Source organism: Hibiscus syriacus, unplaced genomic scaffold (assembly GCF_006381635.1).
Source record: "Hibiscus syriacus cultivar Baekdansim isolate YM2019G1 unplaced genomic scaffold, ASM638163v2 tig00110584_pilon, whole genome shotgun sequence".
Taxonomy (NCBI): domain Eukaryota; kingdom Viridiplantae; phylum Streptophyta; class Magnoliopsida; order Malvales; family Malvaceae; genus Hibiscus; species Hibiscus syriacus.
Genome location: NW_024062792.1, coordinates 845266 through 863660, shown reverse-complemented (window position 1 = coordinate 863660; position 18395 = coordinate 845266). Strand labels below are relative to the sequence as shown.

The 18395-nt window shown below is 33.7% G+C and overlaps 2 protein-coding genes across 2 annotated transcripts; both read right to left on the bottom strand.

The window, feature by feature from the left end:
* Positions 1–7004: 7004 nt before the first annotated feature.
* On the bottom strand, positions 7005–17698 carry LOC120133722 (probable UDP-N-acetylglucosamine--peptide N-acetylglucosaminyltransferase SEC). The gene is made up of 9 exons (XM_039150245.1): positions 17692–17698; positions 10082–10138; positions 9468–9587; positions 9176–9238; positions 8992–9070; positions 8084–8328; positions 7933–8000; positions 7746–7848; positions 7005–7636 (listed from the first exon to the last, which is right to left on the bottom strand). The coding sequence occupies exons 2-6, from the start codon at positions 10106–10108 to the stop codon at positions 8294–8296; spliced, it is 324 nt and encodes a 107-aa protein (XP_039006176.1). The 5' UTR covers positions 10109–10138; positions 17692–17698; the 3' UTR covers positions 7005–7636; positions 7746–7848; positions 7933–8000; positions 8084–8293.
* Positions 10295–11683, bottom strand: LOC120133721. Its single transcript, XM_039150244.1, has 5 exons — positions 11316–11683; positions 10866–10966; positions 10683–10781; positions 10527–10577; positions 10295–10425 (listed from the first exon to the last, which is right to left on the bottom strand). The coding sequence occupies exons 1-4, from the start codon at positions 11430–11432 to the stop codon at positions 10538–10540; spliced, it is 357 nt and encodes a 118-aa protein (XP_039006175.1). The 5' UTR covers positions 11433–11683; the 3' UTR covers positions 10295–10425; positions 10527–10537.
* Positions 17699–18395: the final 697 nt, after the last annotated feature.

Genomic DNA, 18395 nt, shown 5'->3' with positions numbered 1-18395 from the left:
TGCAGAGAAATGATCGAAAGAGCTATCAAGAATGGTCAGATAGGTGGTACTAGCCATACTGACATTGAGGAAAGAGCTGAAATCAGTATAGTGGATTTAGCTAGACTGAGAACCGTGTCTCAATGTTTTTCGTAAAAAGACTCGTATCAATCCAATTCCGATGATATATGAGGAATTGCTCCTAGTGCTAATTGAGAACAACCTGGTGATTCCAGTTCAATCCAAACCAAGAGAGGACACATATCCTGAAGGCCATGATATTAATGTCATATGCAGCTATCACATTGGGAGCTCAGGGCATACCACTGAAAATTGTAAGGTATTGAAGCGCAAGGTCCAAGATCTGATCGATTCAGGGGTATTGACATTCAATGTGTAATGGGGCATTCTGATCAGGAGATGGTTGGGGCATTCTGATCAGGAGATTATTGGGGCATCCATCAGAAGTTTTGCATCATCAGATGCATGTTATCTTGTTTGAACCTATTTTTATGTTTATGTTTAAATGTTTTGATGAGCAAACATTTTAAATAAAATGCTTACTTCTGAGTAAATGAGCAATTAGCAAATTTTAATATTGAATATTTTTAATATCACCTTAATTAAAAATTCTTTAATAATTGAGGTTGTAAATCTTTGACAAATGACAAGATTGAACTCCTGCAAAACAAGGACCCCTTGATCCAAAACATACAACAGAACACATACCCTTCTTTTACAGGGATCAAGCTAGCTCTCTCCTCGTATGTACAATCAATCATTTTGGAATTCAGGTATGTGCTAAGAGCGAACAAAATGGACCATCTGACACATAAAATTGCAAAGCTAATTGGTTTCTACTTTTGTTGATGACGTTCAATGATGATCATGATCTTCTCAGATAGAATGGTTAAGTAGGTGAATTTAGTTTAGATCAATTGCTTGGGAATTGAACTCTAATGATGAAATTTTCTGACCTTCAACAAACACCTAGATTATAACAGGTTCTCCTCAATGAACTTAAGAAATAAAATCCGTTTACCCAACAAATATATATATATAACATGTATACAATAAAGTTGAGATATTCCGCTAAAGCAATTAGTTATAGAGGGAAACTCGAAAGTCTTGGCTTTATGAATAGATTATATTCAAACCATGACATTGATCGGGTATTTGGCAATTCGGTGTATGTTCCACTGTGATTGTCAAGTCAAAGACTTTGTGACGACATGAATCATTCAGCTAGCCTGATAAAGGTGATTATAATATATATACAATAAAACTTGAGATGTCTCTCTATAACAATTGGTTAAACTCCCCGGCTTTATGAAAAAAGATTTAGCTAGCCAGATAATGGCAAATTAAATCAAATTTACTAAATAAGGAGTTTCGGTGAATATAGACTAAGAGAGTTGAGGAACACCTGTTATAGTCGAACACACACGAGTACTCAGAAATCTCATTTTTATATCGATATTTTTTGCACAACCTTGGCTAAAGGAATCTACAAAGCTTGAACAAATGAAAGATATCAGAGAACTAAAACAGAATTGTTCTAAAAATTCTAGCTATTGACTATGCTAGATATGTCATTTTGTTCGTATCCAATTAAAATGGCAAACCAAGAAAGAGAGGCAAGTCATGAACGAATTGAGGAAACAAACCTTATGATTTAGGTAAACAACCTCTGAACCAACCTTTTCGATCTTGATATTTGTCAAAGATTTGATCTATCAAATATTAAAAGAGCATTTGATTCTTTTGATATCTAATGAATTCTTGTTTTATGATTTGCTTCAATTATGAAACATAGAAAGGAGACAACATTTTTAAATTTTCTTTTGATATTTTTCAAAATTTTGAAAATTAAAATGAAGAAAAGCATTTTCAAACAAGATAAGTTCTTTGGAAATATCTTGGAATTCAACGAATATCTTTTCAAAGCTCAAGATTCGAAGCTGGGGCAAGGGAACCCAAAATTTTTTAGGCAAAAATTTGATGGGACAAGGAAAATAAATTCTCAGGTTGAGGTTTGCAAGAGTACACCCTTGTGGAAATGAAGACAAACTAAATCAGGGATAGAATGCCTGCTCATGTAATTATTCCCACCAAGAATACATACATACATACAAGACGCATGAAATTTGTACTTTTGTATTCATCATGTGCAATTTTGACATCCATCATAATATCCAAAATAATCAGTCAAAAATGCATTATTTTTAAAAATCAATGTTCAGAAATGATAAACAGATCTTCTGAAGATATTTCCTCAACATGAAGGAGCAAGCAGAATATCTATCACCTTTGATGGTGTTTTCTAAAAAAACAAAATTATCTCTTTTGAGACAATTTCTTCTTAAGAAAAATCTTTAGTTTGTTTCTTTGGAAACAAAATTTTTTCTTTTGAAACTTCTTTTGAAGCATCATCTCTAAGTCGATTTCTTTTGAAACCAAAATCCTTATATGGCCAAGATTCATCATAATATGAGCAATGTCATCCCTGACCAGCCGTCCTCATCAAGTAGCAACCGTTTCAACCAGATAACCAGCCGTCCTCATCACGTAGGAACCGTGTTATCACCTTTAGATGGCCAGAACTCTTCATTACGTATGAGTCGTGTCATCAACTGACCATATCTCCTCATTATGTATGAGCTGTGTCAACCCAGATAATCAGTCGTCCTCATCATGTAAGAACCGTGTTATCACCCTTAGATGGTCTGTCGTCCTCATCGCGTAGGAACCGTATCATCACCCGACTAGATTTCCTTATTAAGTAGGAGCTATGTCAACCTAGATAATCAGCCGTCCTCATCACGTAGAAACCGTGTTATCACCCTTCCTAAAGATGGCCAAGATTCATCATAGTATAAGCAATGTTATCCCCTGACTAGATCTCCTCATTATGTAGGAGTTTTATCACCCTTAGACGATCCGAACTCTTCATCACGTATGAGCAGCGTCGTCTCCCAAATCAAACAACAAATCTCAAAACTAAAAAATTGGTTGTCTTTGCACTATTCTTGTTAACACAAGAATGTGCAAAGAGGGACAGCTGTAAACACCTATTTTTGTCTGGGCTTTAAAAATTATTATTATTAAAACAAAATTACAATGTTTACAGACCCACAAAACAAAGACCCAGTTACATCCAACTCGGTTACAACCCGACCCGGACCCGGTTGCAACAACCCATACTCGTGCCATTTCCAACTCCCACGTGAAGCACCACACCCGAGTAACTCATATCCACTATGCTCGTCCCATACCTGTCGGCCACCAACATGTTAGTGCCATTACCTGCAACACCCATCGCTCCACTACCCATATTTAATGGAAATCAATAGATTCCAATGAGGTAGTGGGTATAGCATATTAATAGAACAATATTAAAAGGAAGAATGGAGAGCAAACGAAAGTGGGGGGAATTATTATTTAATAATTGTAATTTTGGGCTATAAGAAGGGAAGGATAGCGCTCGGGGTCCCTCAAATTTTGTAAGAACTGCAATCAGGTTATATAATGAAGTTTTTACCTTTTTTCATTTTGAGCTTACTAGTTGTTGAGAATTTTGATTTTGTCCTTGCTTGTATGAATAATTATGCTTATATTTGAGATCTAGCCATCTTACTTTAATTTATTCATGTTTAAGTATTGTATGTTTTTATCAATTCATTTTAGATTTTTTTAAAGATAAAAACTTCATTATATAACCTGATTGCAGTTCTTACAAAATTTGAGGGACCCCGAGCGCTATTCTTACATGCACCTAACACATGTTACAAAACGAATATATGCTCCCTCACTTTTCTTCCCTTCCTTCCTACTCGTATCATTCCCTTCTTATAGCCCAAAATTACAATTATTAAATAATAATTCCCCCACTTTCGTTTGCTCCACATTCTTCCTTTTAATATTGTTCCATTAACATGTTATACACACCACCTCATTGGAATTTGTTGATTTCCATTAAATATGGGTAATGGAGTGATGAGTGCTGCAGGTAATGGCACTAACATGGTGGTGGCAGACAGGTATGGCACGAGCATAATGGGCATGAGTTGCTCGGGCGTGGTGCTTCACGTGGGAGCTAGAAATGGCACGAGTATGGGTTGCTGCAACCGGGTCCGGGTCGGGTTGTAACCGAGTTGGATAACTGGTTATCTAAGGTTGACACAGCTCATACGTGATAAGGATATCTGGTCGATGGAGGACAATGTTGTGACACTAAATCGATCCATTGGGCACGATATCATTCTTTGTGAAGTTCAAATTTTGGGTGGCTCCCTCGTCGTGAAGTTGAGCTTTGAGTTTAATATCCTTAGTCGTGAGTTGAAATTCAATCTTGCATAGCTTCAAAATTGACTTTAAGTTGGATATCATTCGTTGTGAAGTTAAAATCCAATCTTGCAAGTTTCACCAAATTGGCTTTAAGTTTGATATCCTTCGTTGTGAAGTTGAAATCCAAATATTGCTTCACCAATTTAGCTTTGAGTTGGATATCCTTCGTTGTGAAGTTGAAATCCAATCTTGTGTCTCACCAAATCGACTTTGAGTTGGATATCCTTCGCTGTGAAGTTGAAATCCAAGTACTGCTTCACCGAATTGACTTTAAGTTGGATATCCTTCGTTGTGAAGTTAATATCCAATCTTGTAAATTTCACCAAATTGGCTTTGAGTTTGATATCCTTCGTTGTGAAGTTGAAATACAAGTATTGTTTCACCAAATTGACTTTGAGTTGGATATCCTTCGTTGTGAAGTTGAAATCTAATCTTGTGCTTCACCAAATTGGCTTTGAGTTAGATATCCTTCGTTGTGAAGTTGAAATCCAAGTATTGTTTCACCAAATTGGCTTTTAGTTGGATATCCTTCGCTGTGAAGTTGAAATCCAATATTGTGCTTCACCAAATTGGCTTTGAGTTGGATATTCCTTCTTTGTGAAGTTGAAATCCAATCTTGTAAGTTTCACCAAATTGGCTTTGAGTTTGATATCCTTCGTTGTGAAGTTGAAATTCAATCTTGTGTTGTCTCGAGTCCAATATCCTTCGCTGCGAAGTTAAAATTAACTCATGAATCTGCAAAATGAGACACATATGTGATGTTATGGATGCAATGCTCTTATGTATGCCTAAAATGTATATGTGAAATATGTTTTTTTAGGATTTGGAGAGAAATCTCAATCTCTGATTGTCAATTTTGATGACTCTTGATTCCGGAATCTTGAATTTCTTGGAATATGCTTGAATCTGCTGTACAAAATATTGTTTTTATTCTTGATTTGGGAAATGTCTTTCAACCATCTTTTGTATGGTCCCTAAATCTCGATCAGCTTCCGAGCATCTGTACTTTTCAAAAAATCTTTGTAAAGTAATATGCAATTATCTTTTCCAGGAGTGAATGAATCATTAGATTTAAATTCAAATCAATATGCTTAAAAGGACTTGATTTAGTGAAATGGTCGTCTTTATTTTTTAAGGGAAAAAAAGAGCAAACAGTACCTGACAAACATTTTGGAAAGTCAGTACATAAAAGAAAGATAGATGTATGCCTTAGATCTAAATAATGCGGGCATTTTTAAACCTTTTATCGTTAGATGACTTTTGAATACAGCCTTTGTCCAGAGATCTTCGAAAATACGACAATGTTCGGGAGAGTGCAACATTCTTCCAAGTCGTTAAGTATGTAGAAGATTTGGACGTCGTGACCTTATTGTCTTGATTCAAGACCTCTTCTAGATCATTATCCAAATCGCCCTTTCGGGGTTTTCAACTTGGGCCCATCTATAGTTTCAAGACGCCCTTTTGCAGGTTTTCATCTTAGACCCACCTTATTATTATTTTTTTGATTTAGGAAGTCTTCTCGTGTTTTCATCCTAAACGAAATCTTTTTTACTGCATCTGAATTAACGGGATTAGATAGTTTCGGCCCGTCTATTTCAGTCAGGATAAGCGCTCCTACGAAGGTCTTTTTTCACGACATAAGGTACTTCCCAATTTGGCATTCATTTTCCTCTGAAGTCTTTTTAAATTGGCCAAATTCTCTTTAGCACAAGATCTCCTTCACGGAATACTCTTGGACGAACCTTCTTATTATGTGCCCGAATCATTCGTTTCTGATAGAGTTGACCATGATGAATGTCTTTCAACCTTTTTTCCTCTATTAGGTTTTAACTGGTCATATCGTGCTTGAACCCAATCTGCATCATCAAGTTTGACTTCTGACAAAACCCGAAGTGAAGGGATTTCTACCTCAATGGGAAGTACTGCCTCCATCCTATATGCTAATGAGAACTGGGTTGCCCTAGTCGAAGATTGTACCGAGGTCCAGTAAGCGAACAAAGCAAAAGGTAATTTCTCGTGCCAATCCTTGTATGTCTTAGTTGTTTTCTCCACTATCTTATTGATGTTTTTGTTTGCTGCTTCTACTGCTCTGTTCATCTTTGGTCTATAAACAGTAGAGTTATGATGTTTTATGTTGAACTGTTCACAAGCAGCGTCCATCATCTTATTGTTCAAGTTTTTAGCATTATCGGTAATGATTCTTTCGGTTAATTCATACCGACATATTTCTGATAAAACGTAGACCAGGTAAGATGGTATCCGATCAACCTAAATATTTTTTAAATGATCGGTGGTGACTCTAAATCATTTTATTCAAGTCGAAACCAAGTTTCGGACTCACCCGAAAGACGGTTGCTACAATATGAATTTCACATAGAATTAAAATTCAAGCTATAACACCTGTAATGTATGTAAAGGTTAGAAGTATCTTCAGGAAACTCTGGACGTAGAAGCAATGCTTGCTTATAGCTTGTGACAGCAACCTTCACATGCCCACTGAAATAAAATTTACAAGAAAAAAGAACTCAAGAATCACCAAATTGCTAGTAAAAGGCCTTTTCTTCACCCCCTCCCCCAAAAGAAAGAATCTCAAATACAATGTAACATTTATACCAACAAGAGTAGGATGCATATAATTCATTTTTCCTCATTTTGGATGTAAACAACCCACATTCTTCTTCTATTTTGAGCTAAAATGGTTAATCAATGAAAGACTATGAAGGAGTATATTTTAGAAGTTACTAATATTCAAGAAGTGAAATCAACTATACAAGGATTATGATATATATTGAAGTTATATTGATATGTTAACATTTATCGCAGGGGATGCAATAAACTAAAATGACAAAAATCTACTCAAAACAAAGAATATGAAAGTAAGGCAGCATTGTTCATTAGCAAAGAGCAGGAGTTAGAAAGCTCACAGACATTGCTATAAGCTCGGATAATAATTCCAAATGAAAACACCATTTTCATTTTGGGAAACAACCTCTTTTTTCCGAAGTGTCACATCAAAAGATGCTACTAATCCTTGCAAAACCTTTTGACAAAAAAGGGTGCCAAGGAATGTGACCATTAAAAGAAACTATGGAAACCAAGAAAATTACCTATCCTTGTAAGCAGAAGCCAGATTTGTATGGGCCTCAGCCATATTTGGCTGAATATTAATAGCACAGATATAATCTTGAATTGCTTCAGTCACTCTACCAATCTCCTTGTAAGTGTTACTCCTATTTACAAGTCCATCAACTGCCAATGGATCAATCCGCAAAACCTCGTTGTAACAAGATATAGCTTCCATGTAATTCCCCTATGGTATAAATAAAAAAACATAAATATATAGGCAAAAGAAAGAGGGCACTTAACATCCATTTAGTATCAGAAGAAGAAAAACAGAAAATCAAACACCATAGAACAACCTGTTGCTTATAGATTACTGCAAGGATACTAAATGGAGCAGATAACCCTGTTGTGACAGCAAATGTAACCTTGTAGTAAGAAGCAGCAGCAGAAACCATGTTCCTGAGAATTCCCAAAAATCTGGTAAGAATATAATTCACTAAAAACTCATCACAAGCTAAATTCTAATCTTCAAGGATATCATACCATTCCATATATATGTTCCCAAGGTTGGTAAGAGCTTGTTGATGGTTCGGTTGCAAAGTGAGACATTGCTTCACCAGCGAAGAGAAGTGGTAAGTTCAAAAGATCATTAACAGTAAATGAGAAAATAAAACTTAATACAAAAAAAACCTACATTATAGCATTGAATTGCCTCATCATCACGACCCACGTCTTTCAATGCATTTCCCTTCAAGATAATAATTAAAAGCAAATCCAAGTAATCTGAAACAAACTGAAAAAACCAACCAAATAGTTGTATGCTTCCACAAATCTTTGATCATAGGCAATAGCTTGCTTATAATGGAGGATTGCCAAATCCAACTGTCCTTGCTCATAGTATGCACTAGCCAGATTCCCAGCAAGATGGAGTCACAAAACCTGGTATTGCAATAACATAACTAAGAATATCTTTAACATATACTCCCCCTGTCCCATAAAAACTGTCCATTATTGACCTTTTTTGGTCAATTTTTATAAATTTTGATTAATTATTTTTTAAAATTTAAAATTGATAAAAATATGTAAAAATATATTTTAAAAACCTTCATGTAAGTAGTTTTCAAATTTATATTTTACAAAATTTAATTATTTAAAATAATCAATGTCAAAGTTTAAAAAATTTGACTTTTTAAAAGTCAACAAAGGACAGTTTTTATGGGACAGAGGGAGTAATAAAGTTCTGGATATCCCTAAGCATAAAAATAAATAAACACAACTATCGGGTCATAGTAAGGTCTATATATCACATTTTATCAATGTTGGTTGGCACCCAAACTTGTATACATGCAGTGACTTTGAGATTAATATGTAAGGGAGAAAAAACAAGGAATTAAAAGATGAGAGGAGAAACCACTGCAGAAAACAAATCATAGTTTCAAAGAAAAATAAAACAAGTCTAATTTAGTCATTCACCTAAACATAACAGCAGGAAAAAAACACAGACATATATATGACCAATCAAGCAGCCCATTTCAATTCATCTGAATATTTTGACCTTCATTAAGAGAAAGAAAGTGATTCATGTGGTATAGCAGCACTTACCCAGAGCTATTGGATTGTTTGGCCTAGTTTGAACAGCTAGCTGGTAATAGACAATAGCCTCCTGAGGCACTGCCAAAGCCTGGAAAAAGCAAAAACAAGATATATTGTTTTGCTCCAACACAGAAACACCAGTCCAATCATTTGCAGCAAACTGACATTAAGAGCACAGGGCAAGAAGGCTTACCTTATAAATGTTCCCAAGATTTAAATAGGCATCAGGAAATGTGGGCTTGTGTTTAACAGCTTCCTGCCATTTGAAATTTACAAATAGAAATCAATATAACTGCATTTAAAATATCTCTAGAATTGAAATTAAGAGTGCAGAAAAAGGTAGATTATATCTCACATAACTTGTCAAAAAAGAATCAGCACATGAAAAATGAGTCATGCAAGCAAGCAAACAATGAAAAATACAGCATTAGAAAAAGAAAAGAAAAAATCAAAAGAAATGATGATGGAAACAAGATTCAGCATACCTTGTAATACTGAAGGGCTCGATTTAAGTCACTTGAATCCATGAAAAGACCAGCAACGTTTGACCATGCAATAGCAAACATTGGCTGTATCCGTAGAGACTCGAGATAGCAACTGTATGCCTGCACAAAATGTTAGATTCTGACAATTTGAGTCTTTGAAGATGGAAGTTACAACAAGAGCAAGCATCATCTGAGCCCCTTGCCTGTGGAAAACAACTTGATATCTGTCATGAACTGTAATATCGACACAGTTCCACACATGAATTACTTCCATCAGTAACTTACCTGATAAAAGGCACAGTATAAAATCTAGATCTAGGAAGGATGATTTCCACTAACATTCTGTTTTGGCAGGATGGTAAGAATCTAGGCAGGTTAATCCAGCAATGAGCATACAAACTCATGCTGGGCAAGAGATTAGACCACTTCCTCCAAACAAAGGTAAGATCGAAAGAATGAGAACCAACCAAAATTCAAATTGCAGATGTTCAACATTGGAGTTGCCAAGGGCATGAATGCATCAGTTGAATAATTTAGCCCAAGAATTCAAATTTCCGCTACTACTTCCATGGTTAGCTATCAAACAGTAGAAACATTTAATCCTCGACACTTACTTCTTGCACCAGCCCTTGTGCCTTCATTAGATTTCCAAGGTTACTATGAGCATCAACCTGTAGGGAAATCAAAGTATATATGTCAAAAAATCTTATTGAAACGTGTTGTGCTTTAGTTGTTAAGAAAGTGAAGAAACCAAAAATTGAAATTGAATGTATAACTTCCTGTTAATTTGAAAATTAGAACACTTATGGATTAAAATAACATATAACCAGATCAAAATATACGAAATGGGATTTAATTGCAGAGCCTGACTGCAACACTGTGCAGCCTCATTAAATCTTCTCTTTAGCATGTAAGCACTAGCTAAATTTGACCATGCATCAGCAAAGTTAGGTTGAAGCTGCACCAATACAAGTTCAAAAAAAGATCAGCAAACTAAGAAAAGATTTCACTAGCAAAGGAGGGTAACAAAAATTAAGTTTTATAACCATATATACAAACCTCGATTGCAATCATATAGTACCGAATGGCAACATCAATATCGCCTTTTTCCTACATGTTAGGGAAAAAATACACCGTTATCAGTTCTTCAAAAATCCTTTCTAAAATTCAACTTTACTTTTATTGTAAAAGATTGATGCAAAGATTAATGAGTACCTTCCAAGCATTTGCCATGTTTCCATAACACTCAGCAAAACGAGGCTCAATTCGAAGGGCTTCTTCATTTTTGGCAATGCACATGTCATAATCATGCAACTGAACCTTAGACCATACGATCATAATGCTAGTACTACAAAATCAGGATCCTATAAAAAAGATCAAAAGGGAGGCTTTTTTAACCTGATAATAAATAGCACCCAGAAGAAGTAGATTATCTGTCCGAAGGGGTATTGGTCATAAACAGCATTGCTATGATCCAATGATTGTTTGTAGTTTCCACTCTTGTACAATTAAAAAAAGATCATACTGGTCAAAATTTCGATCAGTTAAAACTTATGGTAGAAACTATACAATAAAAGCTTCTAAAAGGCCTAAAGTCAATAATTTTAATTCAAATTTAAAGAATTACAATACATGTACGTATAATGATGATGATATAACAAAAACCCTAAAATTAATAAAATGTGCATCAGAAGACGATTTTTATATAAAAAAAAGGCAAACCTAACTAAATGAAAATGCATTTTACAATTAAACATAAACTTGACATACGAAATTCGAAAACCAGATTCTTAAAAGAGAAGGGGAAAAATACTTATTACTGATAGAAAGACAACAAAGATGCCTAACCTTCAAGTGAATCATGGCCTTCATGAGGCGCAATACCAAGGGAAGAAGCCGGCTCCTGTTTGGCCCCATAAACGGCGTCTTTTCCGGAAACCACCGAGGAAGCGTCGGAGATAACATCAGTACGATCGGTGACGCCGCTTCCGTGGGAGGAAGCCCTAGAGATCCCGACTCCGTTGTGCCACGACAACATATTCGATCTCCCTCCTCAACAAAACCCAATCATTCAAAAATGGCAAAAACAAAAAAGAGGACCTGAAAATTGATAAGATCAAAGGGATAAGAAATGAAGAACGAATGAATAAGTAAATGAAGTGGATCAAACGCTATCCTTATCCTTGCTTCCTCTCTTCTAATTCTTGTTGAGGGAAAAAGTAGTGATTATATAAAGAAGAGAGGAAAATGAGGGCCGTACAGGTAGAGATCCATTAGGAGAGAAACAAAGAAAACTGGGTTTGCTTAGGGACACGTCTGTAGTACTGTGTGTGTTTGGGGACCTCCAAGATTGCCCCCTTTTTATTCTCTTCTGTTTGCCTTAATCATATCATGGTTCATAAAGATGTAACAAACTAAATCTTCCCCCTTTTTAAATCTTGTCTATAGTGGTAGAATTCATTTATTTCAAAGAGTGGGCGAAAAGCAAAGAAAAAGAATTGTTTAAAAAAATAATTCAATTGTTGGGTATAGCTTAGGGTGTAAACGAGTCGAGGTCGAGTATTGTTAAGCTCGACTCGATTCGAAAAATCTGAAATAGAGTTTGACTCGATTCGAAAACTCACGAGCATAAAATTTTTAAGCTCGACTCGAACTCGAAATCCTGAACTGAAGCTCGTGAGCAACTCGAAGAGGCTCGAAATGAAAAAAAATCTTAAACTTAACAAGATTGAATCTTTAAACTCAAACTCAAACATGAATCTTAAATACATGAAAGCCTTATTGTATTTAAAAAAACAACACATAAATATTAATAATTTATTTTTTTTAAAAAATAAATTCTTATTATATTATATTTTCGAGCTGGTCACTAGCTTTTCGAGTCGAGTATCAAGTAGCTCGTTTTGGCTCGTTAAGAATTCGAGTCGAGTTCGAGTCGAGTCAATTCGATCCGAGTATTTATCGAGCCTTGACCTAGTCGATCTCGAGTAGCTCGCGATTTGTCTCATCTCATTTACAGCCCTAGTATAGCTGCTGGGGCCAATCCCGAAAGTGGCATTTCAATCTCCACTTTGCACCATACTTTCTAATATATACGGATCGATTTCAGTTGAACATCTGATTTTAGTGAGTGATTTTTTCTACATAGATTTTATGTATACATAAATACTCGAACTCAATATTATCTTAAACGATATCAATACTCGAACTCAAGATTATCTTAAATGATATCAAGCTACTTATCACTTGAAATAATCCGTAGATAACTTTAGTTTTTTTGTTTTAATATTATTATTAAAAATATTAATTTCTAATAATTTGATATATAAAATTATATCACATCATCTGAAAATGGTTTTTGAATATGTATTTTTTCAAAGAAAATTGCAAGAATATTGTCTTTACGGGAAACCCAATAGATATCAATTATTTATGTACGTTGTTACAATTGGTGAATGTTAAATAAATCTATCATATAATAGATCACAAGTAACATGGGTACGTTATAAATAACATAATAAGCTCATAAGGATATAATAGTCTTGAGACCCTATAATTTAGGGGGTGCAACTTAATGTGTCTCGCAAAAAAAAAGATAAATTATACATTTGATACTTAAACTATCAGTTTTGATCTATTTTAGTACTTGAACTTTTAATTTTTTCAAAATCATATTTAACATTTAGTTTTTATTTTATTTTAATCCCACCATTAAAAACTTATGCATTTACTGTCAGTTTTGGTCCATTTTAATACCAAAAATTAAAGTTAAATTTTGAATAGGGTACTAAAATGAAACAAAACTTAAATTTTAGGTATAGTTTTAAAAAATTGAAAGTTCATGTAATTAAAATGACCAAAAATAATAGTTTAGGTACTATATGTGTAATTTATCCAAAAATATAATTATAAGTTTATCAAATGATTATTATATTTATTAAATTATTATAAAATAACAATTTCATTTCATGAATAATAATTAAATTTATTAATCATTATAAAATAATTATAATATTTATAGTTTTCACGAATCTTTTTTATTGAGAAATATTGTTTCCAGCACAAAAAGGTCCACCAATCCTCGACCCACATGCTATTAGAGCATTACATCAAACTTTAATCTGAAAAAAATGCAACAAATCTTTTGCACAAAAAGGATCACATAGATTGTCCCAAAGGACCGCGTAGAACCTTCGACTTTTGGCATGCCAACTATACCCCTAATTCTCACATATACACCTTGGGCTTTAACTTATAATTATTTTAAGTTTCACTATTTAAAGTGTATCTTATTTGTATTTAGAACATTCTCGTAGATCATTTACACGTAAGACATTTCATATTCACATATCACATGTTCACATTCAAACACAATTAACAATAGAACTTACTTGAAAATATACTTGAATAAAACATCATAATATATTGCATAAAAGAATTGAAAATAGTTTTCGATCGAAAACTTTGAAGTTGGCTTGTCGCAAGCCGTCCTCAAATCCAATATAAACAATTTAGTGGCACTCACATTTGCCTCATTGAAGTCCTTTACTCTTTTGTTAGGAACTTAAAATGTCGAGTTGACCGGAAGTTTATTTTGTTCAAAGTCTACACAAAACAATCGAAAATAAATATCAGAATTCGAATCATTTATCTTCAATCATAATAACTTAATCTGTAAGAAACACTGAATTTCTTATTTCATGCTTAGTAGTATCGATAGTCCCCCTTCAGTACCGATACTTCCCATTGATGGTATCGATACCCCCTTTCGGTACCGATACCATTTCGACATACTGGAATTTCGGCTTCAAAATGGTATCGATACCTTACTCTTGGTATTGATACTCCCCTCTTAGTATCGGTACCCCAACAACCAGTACTGATACTGATTCTTGATTTTTAATTGATTTAGCCTTGAAGTATCGGTATTGTTCTTACATTACCGATACCCTTATCCAGATTTCAACTCGTCCATTCCAAATTTTAACCCATAATCACTTATTTTCCTTTCTCTTAACTCTTATAAACTTCTCAAACTCATTACTACTCCTACTAGACGATTTATCTCCATTTCTCTTCTTATAACATCCATTTTCCAAATAATATACTTAAAACTAAGAATCATATCATTGAATCAAACATGTTATAAGTTATTTCTAACACTTGAAATCTCTTAGCTATGATTTTGACAAGTCAATTCTACCTTTAGAATCCATTTATCAAACCATTTACAATTTTTTACTTCAAAACGCATCTTATTCATTCCCTAATAACTCCTTATATACTTAGTTTTTCTTCATTTCCAAGCTTCCTTAATCTTCTCTATCTCTTAAAGCTTTAATACAAACCCATAAATTAAGAAAATCAACAACTCACCTTAAACCAGGAAGTCACGAGCCAAAGATGAAGAAGAAGGGAAAATAGTTAAGTACCCAAATAGTTCTTATTCCTCCCTTATCCACTTAATTTATTCTAAAACAAAATGGATATAAAATCCATATGTTGATAAAGACCATCTTGCCCTTTCTCTTTTCTTTCTTAGCAAATATATCCTAACACAAAATTTCCAAACACTAGTCCTTAAACTTATCACTTATTTTAATTAAACTATTAAATTCTAGAGTTCTTACATTTTGATCACTAACTCGATGTTTGATGTATTACAATTAAAAATATGGGTAAACTATACAAATGGTCACTTATATTTCAGTAAATTTTTTCTTATACTGATGTTTTAAAACTAATGATTTGGTCACTACAATTTTTTATTTATAATAAATTAATTATTTGACATTAACTATCATTATTGTGGCTGATAAAAAAATGATGTGACGCATTAGCCATTGACCTGATATCATTTGACTATGAGATAATCATTTTGATTGATCTTTCTCAATAAATTAAGTTCAATTTTTACCTAATTTGATCTGTATTTTATATATTGATTCTAATCACTCATATTAATTTATAAGTAATCCATGTTTGGACTCAATACTCGAATATTAACTCAAAAATTTAGATCGTTACAATACCCTCAAAATTGGTAAAAATCAATTATACGCTCTGTAGACACACTTTTTCTGACCACAATAAACATATATATATTTATATATTATGTATATATTACATATATATATATATAAGTATTATTATTGTTGTATTACATTAACACGTTTACATTTATGTTGTTTCTATATTAGGCCCAAACTCGGATTGCATGTGGCCTAGCAGAGTGTTCTACCACACACACACGTGAGCCCAAACACGTGCAGCCCAACAGACCCCAAACATGCAACAAGCTAGAATTTTCAAAACCCTATCATCCTAAGCACCGCTCGACCAAACCCCGAAGACATCAACACCGCACGCCCCTCATCCTCGTAACAATCACACACGAAGCTCTATGTCTCCTCATGCTCCACGTCTCACCAACGCCGGTTTCCTCGGCAACAAACCAACAAATCAAGTCAAGAAAAGCAGACCAACAAACAAGAGTTAGATTAGGACTCAAAGACTAGTCTAAAATAGGGTTTTTTAGTATTATAAATAAGTCTTGTAATTACCACACAAGGGACAGAGAGATTAGGCACAGATTACACACGAAAATACCTAGAGATTGCATGTGACATACTCAAAATACGCAGGATCTAAGGCTTGTAAAAGTTTTTTTAAAAAAAGAAATAAATAAAGGTAATACCTTTTTACCTTTATTTCGACCGATTCTTCCTTGCATGCGTGGTTGCCTTGTTATATTTTCTCCAAAAAACCAAAAAGTTTTTACCGATCAAAAGAGTGAGGCCCTTATTTTTGAAAAATATTTCTTAGATCTACTCTTCCCTAAAGCTTGGTTTTAAAAAAACTTTGATTTTTGAGAAGTGGAGGGAGAGAGCTTTCAGAAAAAGGAATTTTTTTAACTTTTACCGGCGATGACCGGCAGTCGACGCCGATTAACGGCGACAACGAGGCAGCTTGGAGCGGCGTATGGCCGGTTTCTGGAGATGGTCAGCCCCTGTTCTTCATTTAGAAGAACAAACGAGAGTATTTTGAAAAGAGGTTGATTTCGGCTAAATGAAACAAATAAAAATAATAAGCCTTGACTTGGGATTTATACAAGACCCGTAAACCGACCCACGACCCGATCCGGAACCAAAATGACCCGCGCGTTTTTAAATAAAAATGGGGTAATCCTGTTTTTAGTCCCCCGTCGCTTTAATCCTTGTGTTTTGACCCAAAATCGATTTTGAAACCCCAATTCTCTTTTAATTTGGCCACTCGATTTGCCTTTCTTTTCAATTTAACCTCTGTTAACTTCAATTTGTCTATTAAATTTTAATTTTTTTAATTACTTGTTTCTTTTAATTACTTGTTTTTCTTATTATTTATATATATATATATATTACGTTTCATTAATTTTATTATTATTAGTATTGTTATATATATATATTTACTATTTTATTTCCTATATGTATATGTATATATTTTCTCTTACTTTTGATTTCCCATTTTATATTATTATTATTTTTTATTATTATTTTACTTATATATATATATATATATACTTTTACCTTTTTATATTTTATTTATTTATTTATCTATTTTCTTTTATTTTTATTCTATATTTTTATCTTTTTATCTTCCTTTTATTTGTTTTATTTATTTATTTGCATTATCATCTTATTTTTATTTAGTTGTTTGCTATGTATATATTAGTGTTATTATTTTTCTTCATTTTTATTTATTTTATGTATTCTATTCATTTTTATATTTACTTTATTTTTTTATTACTTTCCTTATTTCATTTGTTTTACTTTCTTTATTATTTATTTATCTCTTCTAACACATATTTACTTTATTACTTTCCTTATTTCATTTGTTTTACTTTCTTTATTATTTATTTATCTCTTCTAACACATATTTTGACTTTTAAAGGGTACACTTTCAAATTAATCAATTGTAAGTAGTTGAGATCGCTATTTTACCTTTTAATTTAAAGTTACATTTTTCTTAACTAAAGACAATTGGAAATTACATAGTACCGAAAGGGCAGTTCAAGGGTGCTAACCATTCCTTAACTGTAACCGACTCCCGAATCTGACACATCACTGGTAAGACGCAAATCAGGTAATAAATAAGGTATACAGTCAACCTATTTACTTTTAAATAAATGATCGGTGGCGACTCCAAATCGTTAAATCCAAGTCGAAGCCCAATTCCGGGGCCCAACCAAAAGACGGTTCCGACAGCTTGGCGACTCCACTGGGGACATAGGTAAGTGAGTTAGGCTAAGGTAATTTCCAGTTGTCTTTTTAACGAAAAGGGTAAGTTTAAATTTTAAGGTAACATTTCGATCCTTATTGCTTACTTTTGATTATATTTTCGAGTAAATAGTTGTACTAAACGTTTTCTAATGCTTTCGACCTTCAAAGCTTCTTTTTCACTTAAGGCTCTATACCCGAGATCTGAACCTTATTTTAAGTGGGGGTGAAAGCGACGCCTTCCTATGAATTTATTCACCGTGCGGGCCTAGTAAGTAGCCTTTGGGATTCATATACCTTATATCTTCGTGTGAATTTATTCACCGTGCGGGAATAAGGGAATGTGTCCTCTCGAGTTTAAGTTAATCCACACAAGCTTGTAATAGGCTTAATACTAAGGGTCTAGCAAGCCCAAGGGGGCACCGGTAAGGAGAACTCGGGTACCGTTTTTTAGAACCTAAACCGGGAGACTATGGAGAATTAGAGCCTACCCCAAAACCACATTCCAAAACCACATTCCAAAACCTATTATGTTTTTACCCTAACCTTGTTATTTGTTTGTCTTTCTACTTTTTGTTTTTTCTTTCATCATTTATTTTATCATTTTTATTTTGCTAACTTTTTACCTTTGGGTTTGTTTTAAAGCACTTACATCATTTAAAAGAGGTGTTGA

Excerpts from the sequence above, each read along its gene's own strand:
- LOC120133721 (XM_039150244.1), bottom strand. The coding sequence starts at position 11,432 with ATGTTATCTCCGACGCTTCCTCGGTGGTTTCCGGAAAAGACGCCGTTT. Across the intron at positions 10,967-11,315 it reads AGGCCATGATTCACTTGAAG|AGTGGAAACTACAAACAATC; the intron begins GTTAGGCATCTT and ends TAATTGTACAAG. Across the intron at positions 10,782-10,865 it reads TGGGTGCTATTTATTATCAG|TTGCATGATTATGACATGTG; the intron begins GTTAAAAAAGCC and ends TCTAAGGTTCAG.
- LOC120133722 (XM_039150245.1), bottom strand. The coding sequence starts at position 10,108 with ATGAAGGCACAAGGGCTGGTGCAAGAA. Across the intron at positions 9,588-10,081 it reads CACAAGGGCTGGTGCAAGAA|GCATACAGTTGCTATCTCGA; the intron begins GTAAGTGTCGAG and ends CATTTTGTGCAG. Across the intron at positions 9,071-9,175 it reads ATCTTGGGAACATTTATAAG|GCTTTGGCAGTGCCTCAGGA; the intron begins GTAAGCCTTCTT and ends TGCTTTTTCCAG.